Here is a 16,039-nt window from a genome sequence, read left to right as displayed (position 1 = left end):
CACACCTGCTGGGAAGGTGCTCTATCACTTGATCTACTTCTACCTTTCTATTGCCTCTGGGTCTCCTGTTTTCAGCAGCAGAGAAAAGACCTTCTACCAATCTCTCCCACATAACCAGGATGACAGGCACATACCACCAACCTACCTTGTTCATTGAGACGAGGACTCACTATCTCTGCCTGGGTTGATCTTGAACTGTGATTCTTTCAAGAATCTTGAATTATATGTGTGAGCTACTATGCTCGGTTGTAATTTTACATTTCTAAAACATTAAACTCTCTGTATGACAAACTAATGGAAATAAAATTTATCATTTTAATAGTTTGGAATTGTTAATCTTATTTATTCACATAGCACAGTATCTAATGAGGATTAAGCATGATTGTTTTCATTTGAAGACCAGTTAAAAATTGTTTTGTGTAGCTTGGTGCCAGTAATCCTAGCTACTCAGAAGGCTAAGACCTGAAAATTGAAGTTCAAAGCCAGCCCAGAATGACAGATTTTGGAGATATTTACCTCAACCAGAAAAAAGCTGTTCATGGAGGTGTTGCTCAAGTGGTAGAGTACCAATCTTCTGCAAAAAAAAAAGCCAAGCGCGGGGCTGGGGGTTTAGCCCAGCAGAAGGGCGCCCGCCTGGCACACGCAAGGCCCTGGGTTCGGTTCTCAGCCCTGGGAAAAAAAGCGCTCAAGACCTAGAGTTCAAACCCCAGTACTAGCACAGAAATGGAGAGCAAGAAGGGGAACAAGGGAGAGGGAGAGAGAGTGATAAAGTGTAAAGTACTGTTTTTAATCTGGAAGTTCTTTTTATTAACCAAAAGAGTAATCACTGTTACTAAGATGGGTTTAAATTCTTATGTTAACTGTTGCAAAGGTTGCATGGTGAGCTAAAAGACGTTGTTGAGAAGCAATTGGAAGCCCTTCCCTTTGATGTAGAGATGGGAAAGGAAGTGTACACAGATGAGGAAGTGGTCATCAGCCTCCAAGAACAGCTGCAGCTAGCCAATCAGGTAAGTAACTTCCTAAGTCATATACTGAGACTGCTTATGAGAAGGACAGAGTGTGACAGACTTGGTAGTACTTGATGACTTTTGGAGATACTAATTTTAGCAAGGGACTGGTTCAGTTGGTAGAGTGTTAGCCTATGAGCAAAAGCATCATGTACAGAATTCCAGTCCCAGTCTCAAAAAAAAAGGCTGGGAAGGTAGCTCAGTGGTAGAGCGCTTGCCTTGCATGTATGAAGCCCTGGGTTCAGTTCCTCAGCACCACATAAGCAGAAAAAGCCAGAAGTAGGGCTGTGGCTCAAGTGGTAGAGCAATAGCCTTGAGCTGACAGCACCCAGGCCCAGAGTTCAGGCCCCACGACTGGCAAAAAAAAAAAAAGAATTAAAACTGATAAATATTTGGTGTATTTGGCAAATAATTTTTGTTGTATGTGCGCTTGTCCTAGGGCCTGAACTCAGAGCCAGGGTTCCACTTCTGGTCTTTTGGGTGGTTAATTGGAGATAAGAGTCTCATGGACTTTGCCACCCAGGCTGGCTTCAAACTCTAATCCTCCCATCTCAGCTTCCTTAATAGCTAGTATTACAAGAGTGAATCACGACTTCTCAGTGGCAAATACTTTTTTAATCAAATCACAAAGCTTTTGAATGACTTTTGGGTCTTCTAAGTATTTTAACGTCAAACTTTTTTTAAAAAAATCATCAAGAACCTTACTTCCTTACATATACATTTTACAACTTTTGTGTTTTCTCCTGGTACTTTTTTCTTCAAAGATTGTAGTGTAGTACTTTTCTAAAGTTTTGCATCTAAAACTACAGTTTTTCTCTGCTTTTCCTTATAGTAACTGAAATTTTGGATACCTTGTCACTTTTTCCTGGTTTTCAATGATATAAGTATTTTGTGCATTTTTTTTGCCAGTCCTGGGCTTGAACTCAGGGCCTGGAGACTGTCCCTGAGCATCTTTTGCTCAAGGTTAGTGTTCTACCACTTGAGCCACAGTACTACTTCCAGCTTTTTCTGTTTATGTGGTACTGAGGAATCGAACCCAGGGCTAAGGCTTCATGCATGCTTGGCAAGCATTCTGCTCCTAAGCCACATTCCCAGCCCCTATTTTGTGAATTTTTGCATGGGGAATTATATTTTTACTTCATAATTTTATATCCAGGTAATTCATATCAAATATATGTTTGAACTATTATCCCATTATCTAGCTGTGTGATTGAAGATGTTTCCTCATTTATAAATAGGTCAAGAAATTGTTATTATGATTTTGATTTTGAAATTACCTGTGAATAGTCATGCATAATTCCTTGGGAATTTGTCTTTGGAGTTCTTATGAAGGTGATATTTCAATAAATCGGGAAGGTTATAATCATTTTCATACAAAATGTACATATAGCATTGAATTTTCTTTCTTTTTTTTTTTTTTTTTTTGGGGTCCGGTTGTGGAGCCTGAACTCTGGGCCTGGGTGCTGTCCCTCAGCTCTTCAGCTCAAGGCTAGCACTCTACCACTTGAGCCATAGCGCCACTTCTGGCTTTTTTCATTTTGCTTATGTGGTGCTGAGGAATCGAACCCAGGGACTCAGGCATGCAAAGCAAGCGCTCTACCACTGAGCCAACTTCCCAGCCCTAGCATTGAATTTTTGGTAACGTGTAAGGTAAAGAATTTAAAATTAGGTAAATGATGAGGAAAGCATGTTTTTTGTTGTAAACTAGGAGCAATTTATAATTGTTTCTATAGAAGTCAGTAACAACCATTTTAGTTTTACAAATGCTTTCTTTCTCACTGATACTAAAATGTCTTTCAAAAGCTATGCATTTCTTATTACTTCTGAAATGCTAAGAAACAATAAAACCACATATCAAATATTACTTTTGCTTATTACTTCCAATACCTATTTTTGTGTTAATATATTTGTGCAGGTTCAAGAAACACCCAGTTGTGTGATTTTGATTACTGCATCTAAAGCCCTGTTTGTCATGCATTGAAAACTAAGCTACATATAATTTAAAGTTGACTATTGATAGAAAGAAGCATAGCTGGCCATCCACATCAAGGTACTCCATGTTTGTGGATTAGACGCTGGTGGTTCAGCCTCAGGAGGCTGAGATCTGAGGATTGCGGTTCTAAACCAGCCCGGATAAGAGAGAGTCTGTGAGACTCTATCTCCCATTAATCACCAAAGACCTGCAGTGGCAATGTGATTCAAAGTGGTAGCAATGCTAACCTTGAGCAAAAATAGCCCAAAGATAGTGCCTCGGCCCATATTCAAGCCCCATAAAGTATCGATATATAGATATAGGACATCGACTTGGACCATTTGCAAACTGTTTTCACCATTCCCTAAACAGTATGGTGTGCATAATATTCACATAGGATTTATGTTGTGTTCAGTATTCTAAGTAATAGATGAATGCTTTGAAGTATAAAGCAGGACACAGGTAGGTGATGTACAAATACATTTCCACTGTCTGTGAGGGACTTGAACACCTGTATCTGTAGCCTCTGGTATCCTGGAGTGGGAGGAAGGGGCCAGGACCAGTCCAGGGCGCTGCCCTGGGGTGACCGCTGTCAGGCATTCGGCAGTTTGAATGTCTTTGCTCATTGCACGTGCATTTATTTGGACTGTGGGCAAGCGCTGTGCTTAGACTGAACAGAAAATGGAAAAGTTGGTTCTTTTTGGAACACATGGGCTGTTGGGAGAATACAGATGTAATGGAGCTGAGATCAAATGTCTTCATTTCTGTCTTTCTTTCAACTTCTGGTGAACTTCCTCATAGTAATTAAATTAAAAATCTTCCCTAAGTCACTTAATATAATGATGAGTATGTGTTTTAGTTAATAAACTTACCAGTATTTTTTATCTTTGTCATCATTACCAAACAGCAAGAGCAGAAAATAAGAATTAAAGTTACATGGAAAAGGTAAATAGAGCAAATTTTTAGAAAATTCTCCTTAGAAATTATCAATGAAAAGATAAGATGTAATCACACACTGTTAGTATTCCCAGTGTGTGTGTGTGTGTGTGTGTGTGTGTGTGTGTGTGTGTGTGTGTGTGTGTGTGTGTGTGTGTGTGTGTGTGTGTGTGTGTGTGTGTGTGTGTGTGTGTGTGTGTGTGTGTGTGTGTGTGTGTGTGTGTGTTTTAAGTTTTGTTAAAAAAAAATTAGGAGCCGAGCATTGGCGGCTCACTCCTGTGATTTAGCTACGCAGGAGGCAGAGATCTGAAGATTGTAGTTTGAAGCCAATCTGGGCAGGAAAGTCTGTGAGACTGTTATCTTGAATTAACCACCTGAAAATCAGAAGTGAAGTTTTGTCAGCCGTGAGCAAAAAGCTCAGGGACAATGCCCAGACCCTGCATTCAAGCCCTATAACTGACTTTAAAAAAAATGATGTAACTCTACTTCAGTGTTTACTATTAGGAATTAAAGTTACAAGTAGTTCTTATTTTCTTTTCTTACTCTATTTTTCTAACTTTCTGCAGTGAATACTTACTACTTTTACAGTCGGGAAAAATATGTATTTCCTGGGAGATGTTTATTCCGTGGCTTCTGAGGCTTACATTTTCTTGTGGAACAAGTAGCGTGGTTTATTCTGTATATCTAAATTTAGTTGTGAAATCTGACTAAGGACAATTTCCTTAGGTTTATTCTCTAAGTTGTTATTAGTACAATTTCACATCATCAGAGATGCTGTCACTTCCATAGTCAGGTGCGGTGATGTGTTACTCATGGGGGACTGTGTATAGGTAGGGGTCTTCTGGGTCGGTATCAGCTAACAGTGACATAGCCACTATGCTTTCTGTAAAGACACTCTGATTCTCACACAGAGGGAAGTTGCCTAACTGCATTTCTCAGAACCTGTTGCCACCATTAAACCAGACGACTTTTTTCACATAGGTTCTGTTTTTACTTTGTAATTTCATAAGAACTCACTTATAAAAGAACATAGTCTGTTTGCACTGTGAACTGAAAGCAGGTTAATAACTCGGTGGGTCATCACGCTGTTTGGCAGGAGAAGGCCTGTGTTCTGGGGCTGTGGGAGGCTGCCGCACAGGAGCTGACTGCACTACGGGAGCATCACCAGGAATGTGTGGCGAAAGCCCAGGTGAGTGCGCATGGAGGCCAGAGACAGCGGGCACCCGTGTCCAAAGCCAGAGACAGCGGGCAGAGACAGCGGGCAGAGACAGCGGGCACCCGTGTCCAAAGCCAGAGACAGCGGGCACCCGTGTCCAAAGCCAGAGACAGCGGGTACCCTGTGTCCAAAGCCAGAGACAGTGGGCACCCGTGTCCAAAGCCAGAGACAGCGGGCACCCGTGTCCAAAGCCAGAGACAGCGGGCACCCGTGTCCAAAGCCAGAGACAGCGGGCACCCGTGTCCAAAGCCAGAGACAGCGGGCACCCGTGTCCAAAGCCAGAGACAGCGGGCACCCGTGTCCAAAGCCAGAGACAGCGGGTACCCGTGTCCAAAGCCAGAGACAGCGGGCACCCGTGTCCAAAGCCAGAGACAGCGGGCAGAGACAGCGGGCACCCGTGTCCAAAGCCAGAGACAGCGGGCATCCGTGTCCAAAGCCAGAGACAGCGGGCACCCGTGTCCAAAGCCAGAGACAGCGGGCACCCGTGTCCAAAGCCAGAGACAGTGGGCACCCGTGTCCAAAGCCAGAGACAGCGGGTACCCTGTGTCCAAAGCCAGAGACAGCGGGCACCCGTGTCCAAAGCCAGAGACAGCGGGCATCCGTGTCCAAAGCCAGAGACAGCGGGCACCCGTGTCCAAAGCCAGAGACAGCGGGCACCCGTGTCCAAAGCCAGAGACAGCGGGCACCCGTGTCCAAAGCCAGAGACAGCGGGCACCCGTGTCCAAAGCCAGAGACAGCGGGCACCCGTGTCCAAAGCCAGAGACAGCGGGTACCCTGTGTCCAAAGCCAGAGACAGCGGGCACCCGTGTCCAAAGCCAGAGACAGCGGGCACCCGTGTCCAAAGCCAGAGACAGCGGGCACCCGTGTCCAAAGCCAGAGACAGCGGGCACCCGTGTCCAAAGCCAGAGACAGCGGGCACCCGTGTCCAAAGCCAGAGACAGCGGGTACCCTGTGTCCAAAGCCAGAGACAGCGGGCACCCGTGTCCAAAGCCAGAGACAGCGGGCAGAGACAGCGGGCACCCGTGTCCAAAGCCAGAGACAGCGGGCATCCGTGTCCAAAGCCAGAGACAGCGGGCACCCGTGTCCAAAGCCAGAGACAGCAGGCACCCGTGTCCAAAGCCAGAGACAGCGGGCACCCGTGTCCAAAGCCAGAGACAGCGGGTACCCTGTGTCCAAAGCCAGAGACAGCGGGCACCCGTGTCCAAAGCCAGAGACAGCGGGCAGAGACAGCGGGCACCCGTGTCCAAAGCCAGAGACAGGAGGCACCCATGTCCAAAGCCAGAGACAGCAGGCACCCGTGTCCAAAGCCAGAGACAGCGGGCACCCGTGTCCAAAGCCAGAGACAGCGGGCACCCGTGTCCAAAGCCAGAGACAGCGGGTACCCGTGTCCAAAGCCAGAGACAGCGGGTACCCTGTGTCCAGTGAGTCTCTGGCAGAGTAGTAAGAATTGCACTCTGGAGAGGATACTGTAGAGAGGAGCGATAGATAGATAGATAGATAGATAGATAGATAGATAGATAGATAGATAGATAGATAGATAGATAGATAGATAGATAGATAGATAGATAGATAGATAGATAGATAGATAGATAGATAGATAGATAGATAGATAGATAGATAGATAGATAGACAGACAGACAGACAGAACGAACTAGGGTTTAAACTCAGGACCTAACATTTATCCAGATAATTTGGTGATTATAACTCTCTAGTTCTTATTCATCAACTTGGAATTCCTATGGAAAGTACTCCTGTTATTCTCCTTGTGGCTGAGAATTTTTACCTCAGGAAGTCAGAAAGTCCTTGTATGATGCTTTCCAGTTTACAAAGTGGCTTTTCAATACATACCCCATTTGAAATAACTCACGTGTAATTTATTGTATAGAACTTGTGCCCCAGTCAAGTCCTGGCTGGGTACAGCAGTGTTCATTTCTCATCCTAAGCTGTATGAGAAGAACAATGGCTTAGTATAGTACTATGTGCATTCCATCCCAGTGACTGAGGGAAGCGTTAAGAGGATTGCACTCAGGGCCAGCCCAAACATCAAGAAAGCTTTATCTGAAAAATAACTAAAACAAAAAGGGGTTGGCGTGGTGGTAGAGTGCCTGTGTAGCAAGCACAGGCCCTGAGTTCAAATGCTTGTACCTCCAAAAAAAAAAAGAGAGAGAGGTAAGGTCTTTGGGCTGTTTTCTCATTTAGATTAATAACTAAGCCCATGAGTTATTCAGCTTGTGAACAGCTTCTTGTATTTTCACAAATAGTTTTTAAAAAGGTCACAACAGCTAATTAAACACTTTAGAACTGATGGGCCATGAAGATTCCTTCAGAAATGTTGAGCAGTAGCTCCTGTTTCACCCCCATATCTAGAGGTGGGGCACATACAGCCTCTAGGCGGTAGAAGGCCCTCGGTGATCTGGTACATGATCACAGAGACACACCATGCCTCTCATGGGCTGTCTGCAGCTGCTTTGCCTGAATTGATCATTTTGTATGGTCTGTAATGATAAATATCCAAATGGCCCTTTCGCAGAAAAAGATTCTGCACTCCTGCTAGCATTTCAGATTTGTCATCGTAGATAACTTTGATAATATATGGCTTTCTTAAAAAATATTTGCTACTGGGTTGATTGCTAGGAATAATGATTTTACATAAAAAATACCTACATTAGTATTAACATCTTCTTAAGTTTTTAATTATTTAAAAATATTTTTGCATTCTTTGACTTAGTTGACAACACAATAGTACAAACAAAATTTAGTGTTGATTTTAATTGCTACTGATATACCTTTCTTCACTAGGATCAGCAACCAACTCAAAACCTTCATGCTGTTAAGAACATAGAAATGGTAAGTGACAATATCATTTAAGTAAACTAGCAGTTGTCACTGTAGATACTGTACTAACTTAAATCAGTAGCAGCAAGCGTATGTAAAACCACAGTAGGTAGGCAGTCCTCTGTCTCATTATCTTCTTACATACTCAGTAACGTCACAGACACAGTACCTCGTGGGAAGTTTGCAATTCAGTCCATCTGAAAATCCTGTTGAGATCCTTGCTAAGATCTCCTAAGAGAAATGCAGACCTTGAGCTCCTCAGTAGTAGAATACACTTATTGTTGTTTCATCCTGTATGCATATGTAATAATAATGTAAGTCTGTGTTTAATGAGTAAATTGCTTATTTCTCAGACATGAAACGAAAAACAAGTAGTTAATTAGCCATCAGTACTAACATTAGTACATGTGAAGTTCCCTATAATTTCTCAAAACATTTCATCAGACCTCCCATTTCTGTTTACATTCTATTTTTTCACTTTCTATTCTTTTACCTTATCAGAATTTCATTTGTACTCATTGTGGAGTAATAGAATTATGACAGTGTGTACAATCATTCTCTCATTCTTACTTAGTTGCTCTGTTAATCCTTACTAGTACCAAAAACAGTAGCATTGTGTCATCAAAACTAAGTTATCCAGTTTTCTTTGACTTTTTTTCTCTCCTTCTTTCTCTTTTGAACATATAAAAATTAATAAACAAGTGCCTCCCCTATTTATACTAATAGTAGGAATTACTAGTATCAGTTTTTGACAATATACTAGAGTTTTAAGATACTGATAAAGTACTCTAGAACAAAATGATTGAATAAATGAGCTGAAAGAGCTTTAATGTATATAATAAGGCTTCTTCAGAAAATTAAGGTTCCCAGTTGGATATGCCATAAGACACGGAATGCTTCTAGGCATTGTTTGTTGTTTGGAGACTTTCATTGTGTACATGTGATGGATTAAATCACTGACCACTGGAAGAAAGATGGAAAACTTGACAATTCCTGCCTTCTGATCACATGGTCCTTTCCTTCAAGATCTCACCCTTTGGCAGGCTTTGCCCAGAGACCAGGGTTTTGGAACTGCTTTTGGGACAGTTCTCAAGAAATTGGGAAACCATTACAAAACAATACCCAATATTACACTTGGTTGTTTGTTTAACTTTTTGTGTGGCTCTGTCTAACTCTCAGTATTGTATTCTTCTTAATGTAGTAGTTTGTCTCTTAAATTGTACTTTATGAATTGAATACTTATTCTGTTGTATAGATGTGTAAATAAAGGCATGTATTTCTATACCTCAATCCATTTAAAAGGCTGTTATGGCCAGAAACACATAAACCTGATATATCATTTAAAATATATCTTTTGCTGTAAAAATAGAGATCATTTTATCAAGATGCAAAAGGGAAATTGTTAATTCCACCGGAGAATGGGGCCAATCCGATTGTGAAGTCACATGCAGGCAGAATGAATATGTCTCAGGCAAGACCAAGTAGTGTGATAAAATTAAAGTGAATGAAACTGGGAGGAGGATGAGAAAGCTGGAGAGTCCTAAGGATGGTCTGTTGGGACAGAAATACACTTGAAGTCAAGATTATTAGTGAAGCGGTGACAGGACTATATATGTAAAGGGCAAGGCATCTATCCTCATGGTAGAACCAAGAACCATCCTTTCTTTACAAAATCAATGGAATGGCCTCAGGGTAGCTCCTATTCTTGCCCTGGTGCTAAGTCTGCATATGGAGAATACTAGCAGGAATTAAACCTACTATGAATGGTTACAGTACTTCAAGAGTCCAGCAGGACTCAGCCTACAAACATCCTGTTCTGTCCTGTTCTGTCTACTCTTTTTTTCTTTTTTTTTTTTTTGGGGGGGGGGTCCGGTCGTGGGGCCTGAACTCTGGGCCTGGGCACTGTCCCTCAGTTCTTCAGCTCAGGGCTAGCGCTCTACCACTTGAGCCACAGCGCCACTTCCGGCTTTTTTCTTTTTGCTTATGTGGTACTGAGGAATTGAACCCAGGGCCTCAAGCATGCAAGGCAAGAGCTCTACCACTGAGCCACCTTCCCAGCCCATCTGTCTTCTCTTGTTTGGTGGTCAGACAGAAAACCATCCGCTAACCCCTCATCCTCCACACCAAGTCAGTTGCAAGTGATAATTGTTTTCTCATTAAGGAAGAAATAGGATCTTGTCCTTTTGTTAGTTTGCCTTTTTCTATATTTGTTTTACTGTATTTCTCACTATTTTTGTGTCTTCATCCATATAGCTTCATCTGTTTTCTCACTTGCTTCTCTTTTTCATTTCCTTATCTCTTATTTTTATAAATTATTAGTCATTTTAATTTTTAAATTCTTAATTGATCCCATGAGTACTGAGATGTTTATTTTTTATTGTAGATGTGGTTTTTAACCACATTTAACTTTCTGGCTTGTTTTTGAGTTGTTGTTGCTGCTGTCTTCTCTCAGGGTGGTAGTGGGGGTCCAGACTTCAAGAGAAGTTTGGTGGCTAAGAATACCCCTGTTAAAACCTGAGGACAGATCTGTCTCAACCAGTGTACAACCCACAATGAAGAAACACAAAAGGCTATGGAAAGACAAAGCAAAGAAGTCAGAAATTTTGAAACTACTTTGAGAAATCATAGGAAAACACATCAAGACGTAAAGATAGGCAGCTTTCTAAATACCTTTCCAGTGGTTGAGGAGATAAGAGTAAGAACTTACAGAATGGGTTACAACAAATTAGAAAATTCTTACACTCCATAGGAAACAGTTACCAGAATGAAGAGAGTTACAGAGTGAAAAAGGGAGTCTTTGATAGCTATTAACTAGAAAAAATTAATAATAAACACACAAAGAATACATAAAGCAATTAATAATTGGGCAAATGAATTGAGCAAGCAGTTCTCAAAATAAGTACAAATAACCAATGAATCCATGAAGAAATACTCAACATCTTTAGTCCTAAAAGAAATACAAATTAAAATTACATTGAGACCTGGATTAATGGATAAATGAAATATGATATATGTACTCAATAGAATTCTATTTGGCCATAGAGAAGAAAAAAATGTATTTGCAGGAAAATGGGTGACAACAGAAGACTATCACATTAAGGTGGTCTCATAAACAAGTATCACATGCTTTTTCTCACTAAGAACCATGGGAGAGCCAGAGGCATAGAGTACAAGTAGAACTATTAGGTATAGAAGGGGAAGGGGGAATGAAGTGAGGCAAATTAATGTGTGCTAATAAAAACCAGACTCCTAAAGGAAATCAAGAAATCAGCAAGTCAGGATGACCCACCACTGTACACCCAGTACTTGGGAGGAAGAGGACCAGGGATTCCAGGTCAGCTCGGACCATACCAAGGCAAGACCCTATTTCAAACATAACAACACATCATGTTAAGTGAGGTAAACAAAGCTCAGAAACAAACAGCACATTTTCTCTCATATGCGGAAATTAGATCTAAACCTCACTGGAACATGATAAACTATATGGAACTCTAGGCATCCACACACAGTGAGACCAAAGGAGGGTACTCTCGGGAGAGGAACACATGGGTGTGCGTATGTACCTCTGATCCTAAAATTAATATTTACTGAAATGAACTCTAGGAAGTGCTTTGTTCTTCATTGCTATTTTTGTCTTGTTTGTTCATTTATCTGTCTTTGGGAGTATTATGGGAGGCACAGAAATGAAGGGACAAATGGTGAACAAAAGCAGCAGTGATACTCACTAGACACTTAAAAATGAACTATGTAACTTGTGAGTGGAGTCTGGAGGGAAAAACTGGGAGTGAGCAAGGGAGGGGGTAACATTGTCTAAAAAGAAATAGACTTTGTCTGACTTACAAAATTGCAACCCCTCTATAAGTCACTTTTTAATAACTTTTTAAAAAAATTTAAGTTAACAAGCAAAACAAGGAAGAACATTAGCCCAGTAACTGAAGATTCGGTCCCCTTGTGAAGTCTGAAAGAAATGTAGAACACAGGCCTTGTTATTACACCATGCTGCGTTCTTTCTACTCTAATTCCATCCATCAGCCACATCAGGCTGTTCAGTAACAAGATAGAACATTAATTCTACAACAGCTTTCTGCACAGGTATATGAACAAAAGATTATGTAGTCAGAAAGGAACATAAGAGAAATGTAGGTACACTAATGATATGCAGGCAGTTTACAGCAAAACTGATAGATGATAGTGAGAAAAGTCCAGGGTTACATTTTTCCTTCAAGAGCAATCATAAAATGAATCCTGCTTCATTTTCTTTTACTGAGGTGCCTTATGGCTACTTTTTCAAGACAGCTCTAATACCACGTTTGTTCTCTTACCACAGGCTACTGAACACTTCCTGAAGGCAATAGCGGAACAAAATGCAGAGATCCAGCAGCTCCGAAAACAATTTCGGTATTTTTAAAACAATTTCGGTATTTGCTGTTTTTATGTAGGGAAACTGATAATGCTGTAATTTTTCAAATGGGCTTTTTTCTTTCTCCTTTTTATTAGGCTTCTGTCAGTACTGTTCTGTTATGTTTGATCACCTCGGGTGGGAGAATACTGAAATTGAGTGAGTCAGGAGACAATTCTATAACTGCAGGAGTACATCATGATGATAAAGCCAGTTGTCTGGTAGTATGGAGGAAAGAAACAGGTCTTAAACAGCTAGAGGACATTATCACCATTAAATATCTTCCTTGGGCTTCTGTGTAAGCAGACCCTGAGAAACGGGGTTTCAAGACCTGTTGTTTGTCTCAGAGGTAATGACAGGTATACCAGAAGGGAAGGGGGAGCTGAGACTGGGAAATAAAATAATGCAAATGCTCCTCACTTTTTAAGAGACTTGCATCACAATAAGCATCACAATAAAACCATCCTTAGTTTGAAATTCCCTAAATCCAAAGTGCAGTAGCACACCTAGCCCCAGCACAGCCAGGCTGCAGGGGCCTCAGGGCTTGCCGCCTGATCCCAAGGCCGATTTGTGGTTGCTGGTCACTCCGTCCGTCCTTGGCTCAGCGCCAGGCTATGTGCAGCCCGGGACACTCGATTTCTAATGAATTCACATCCATTTTGAACCAATGCAGGGCCACCATAGGTGTTTATTTCTTTTTTTTTTTTTTTTTTTACAAATTATACTGCTTCAAATTCATACTTTTTTAGTGATTTAATAATCATTGCATTTACTGGATTCACAGACAAATCTCCCTATGACTTTTTTTTTAATACTTCAATTTACTTTAGGCCTAATACTTACATCACTGTGTTTTAAAACGGACTTTTATGGGGTTTTTTTGTTGTTTATTTTTGTTTGTTTGTTTTGTTTTACCAGTCCTGGCGTTTGAATTCAGGGCCCGGGCACTGTCCCTAAGCTTCTTTTGCTCAAGGATAGCACTCTACCACTTGAGCCACAGCGCCACTTCCAGCTTTTTCTATGTGGTACTGAGGAATGGAACCTAGGGCTTCATGCATGCTAGGCAAGCACTCTACCACCTTCCCAGCCCAACAGACTTTTAAATGACTGTCATTCTTGGCAGCATGGGGCCCTATCAGGGACCTCTGGCGGCCAGGTAAAAATAGCTTGTCACTTAGGAAGTATAAGGGGTACCTCCACCCCTAGGGCCTGAGACAAAATTGGGCATATTATTACATGCCTGTAGCATAAGAGAAAAGTGAAAAGATCATAATGCTATTAATTAAAGATCCTATTGTTAATTTTTTAAATGTATAACTTAAGTTTAGGTGTGTACTTAAGTATTTTATTAAAATGAGATAATAGAGGCACTGAATTAGTCTTAATTTTTTCACTTTTTGTCATATGAACATCCTATCAATACATCATTTTTGTAATGCTGGAAGTAATACTGTTTTTAATATTGTATGGAATGTTACCATTCTTCCCATTCTCAAGATTGTTATGTGGATGCACCTGTGGTGATAATAAAGTACCCTGAGTTTTGAGAATTGACCATTGAGCTCAGTAATGTGGGGGTTACCATAACAAACCACCAAAAAGTGACTTGCTAAAAATTTGTTCTTCTATTAGTTTTGGATGCTAGAAATATAAAATTGATGTATCAGTGCAGAATTCTTGGTATGAGAATCTTTCCTGTGCCAGGTGTGGTGGCCCATGCCTGTCATCCTAGCTACTCAGGAGGCTGAGATCTGAGGATCGCAGTTCAAAGCCAGCCTGGGCAAGAAAGTCCATGAGACTCTTATCTCCAATGAACCACCAGAAAACCAGAAGTGGCGCTGTGGCTCAAAGTGGTAGAGCCCTAGCCTTGAGCAAAAAGAGGTCAGGGACAGCGCCCAGGCCCAGACTTGACAACAACAACAAAAAGAATCTTTCCTTACATCAGTAGCTTTTGGTGTGTTTAGCTTGTGGCGGCACAATTCTAGTTAGTTGGTATCTTTCTATGTATTCTTCTCTGTCCCTGCTTCTGTGTCTTCTCTTATTATAGGCATACTGATTATTGGTGTAGAGCCCGTTTGCATCGTGAGTGAGTTCTTCTTGAGACTTTAGCCCTAATCACATCTGCAAGGATGGTGCTTCTGAGTAATAAATTGCAGGAGTGTCGGGGAGGCCTGGTCTGACCTTCATCACCAGTTTGGCCCCAGTCGGTGTTTCTGCGCAGGTCATGTGGGCCTGGCCAGTCTGGAGAAGCTTGTGAACCTTCACGTCCAGTTTTTTTTAAGGAATTAGGCACACACATTTTTCTGAATTTTATCCTTCACTGACACACAGTGACAGTTTTGTCAGATGTGTGTGCAGCTGCTCCTGCTTCCGTCGGGTTTCTGTCCGTTCACTTCGGTCTGTTTCCAGCTGTCTTTGCAACTCAGCTATCTCTTCACACTCCCTACTCGAGTAAATCTGGGAACCAGTCAAAACCGTTTTCTAGGCCACTTTGATTCTCAGGGGGTTTCTCACTTAGCTAGCAGAGTGGGAAATGTTTTTGATGTTTGAAGACACAAAAATCTCCCTGGCCACCAGGTTTGACTATGACCTCTCTTGAGATAACTTTCTCCACAACTTTTAATGGATAACCGGAGAGCGTCTGAGCCTGGTTCCCTGGCAATATTCACAGCAGTGAGGAACACCGGGATGAGTGTTGACTGGGAAAGAAAGGATCATAGTGAGTACATTGATTTTTTTTTTTTCATGTCTGTGTGGAAAGAAGGTTCATTTGGCTTGTAGACATTAGCTTAAAGGTTAAGAGTTGAAAGTAAATAAATTGAGACTGGTAAAAACAAATTGGAGTTTTCTGAAGCCCACAACGTCTTAAACATTGAGTTGTCCTTAAGCAACTTTGCCATAATATTTACTGATTGTATTCCATAGCTGAACATTGAGCAGCTCAGAGTTGTGTGCATAAAGCTATGCTTGCTTCCCTGCCACAGGCTTGAAAAGGCATAAGGACAAGCAGATGCCTCTTCTACAGAAAAATGTGTCACTTTCAAGTTTGACAGATTTCGAATGATGGGCATATTGACATCACCAGAATTTGAGTTTTAAAATGCTGTGTGTCACCATGCCAAGAATAACTAAATAAGAAACCCTTAAGCATAAGTTTGTAATTATACTGGATCCACTTACTTTTCCTTCCCTCTTTTCTTTCTCCTTCCCTCCCCTTCTCTTCCCTTTTTTCCCTCTCCTTGTCTCCTCTCCCTCCCTCTTTCCCTCCTTCCTTCCTTCCTTCCTTCCTTCCTTCCTTCCTTCCTTCCTTCCTTCCTTCCTTCCTTCCTTCCTTCCTTCCTTCCTTCCTTCCTGATACTGAGGGTTGAATTCAGTCTCATGCTTCTAGGTAAGTGCTCTGTGATTTCAGCCACATCCCCAGTCTGGCTTCCTGTTTTCAGTTTTTCGTACAGGGTCTTGTAGCAGCTTTACCCTGGCTCATCTGGAATCCAGTGACTGGGGCCGCAGGCACATGCCGCCATGCCTTGCCAGCCTGTTCTTTTAAGAACCTTCGTCCACCTGGGCCTTCTTGCCTTTCTAGTTACCTATGAACTGCTCAGAATACTCATTCTGCTGTTTTTCAGAAATCTTTTTGTTTTTTTTCCTTTTTGCTTTTGATTATTATTCCTTTTTCA

The 16,039-nt window shown here is 41.7% G+C and overlaps 1 protein-coding gene across 3 annotated transcripts in view; it reads left to right on the top strand.

Annotated features, from left to right (window-relative positions):
- Positions 1-16,039, top strand: part of Sclt1 (sodium channel and clathrin linker 1) — a 68,060-nt gene that overhangs the window by 17,984 nt on the left and 34,037 nt on the right. For all 3 annotated transcript variants that reach the window (XM_070022085.1, XM_070022086.1, XM_070022087.1), the window contains exons 6-9: positions 872-1,007; positions 5,012-5,104; positions 7,931-7,978; positions 12,294-12,364. In XM_070022085.1, the coding sequence (XP_069878186.1) occupies positions 872-1,007; positions 5,012-5,104; positions 7,931-7,978; positions 12,294-12,364 (348 nt within the window). The remainder of the gene's footprint in view (positions 1-871; positions 1,008-5,011; positions 5,105-7,930; positions 7,979-12,293; positions 12,365-16,039) is intronic.

Source organism: Dipodomys merriami, unplaced genomic scaffold (assembly GCF_024711535.1).
Source record: "Dipodomys merriami isolate MVZ:Mamm:240054 unplaced genomic scaffold, mDipMer1.0.p SCAF_15, whole genome shotgun sequence".
Taxonomy (NCBI): domain Eukaryota; kingdom Metazoa; phylum Chordata; class Mammalia; order Rodentia; family Heteromyidae; genus Dipodomys; species Dipodomys merriami.
The sequence above is the reverse complement of the archived record's forward strand: the minus strand, read 5'-3'. Positions and strand labels throughout refer to the sequence as shown.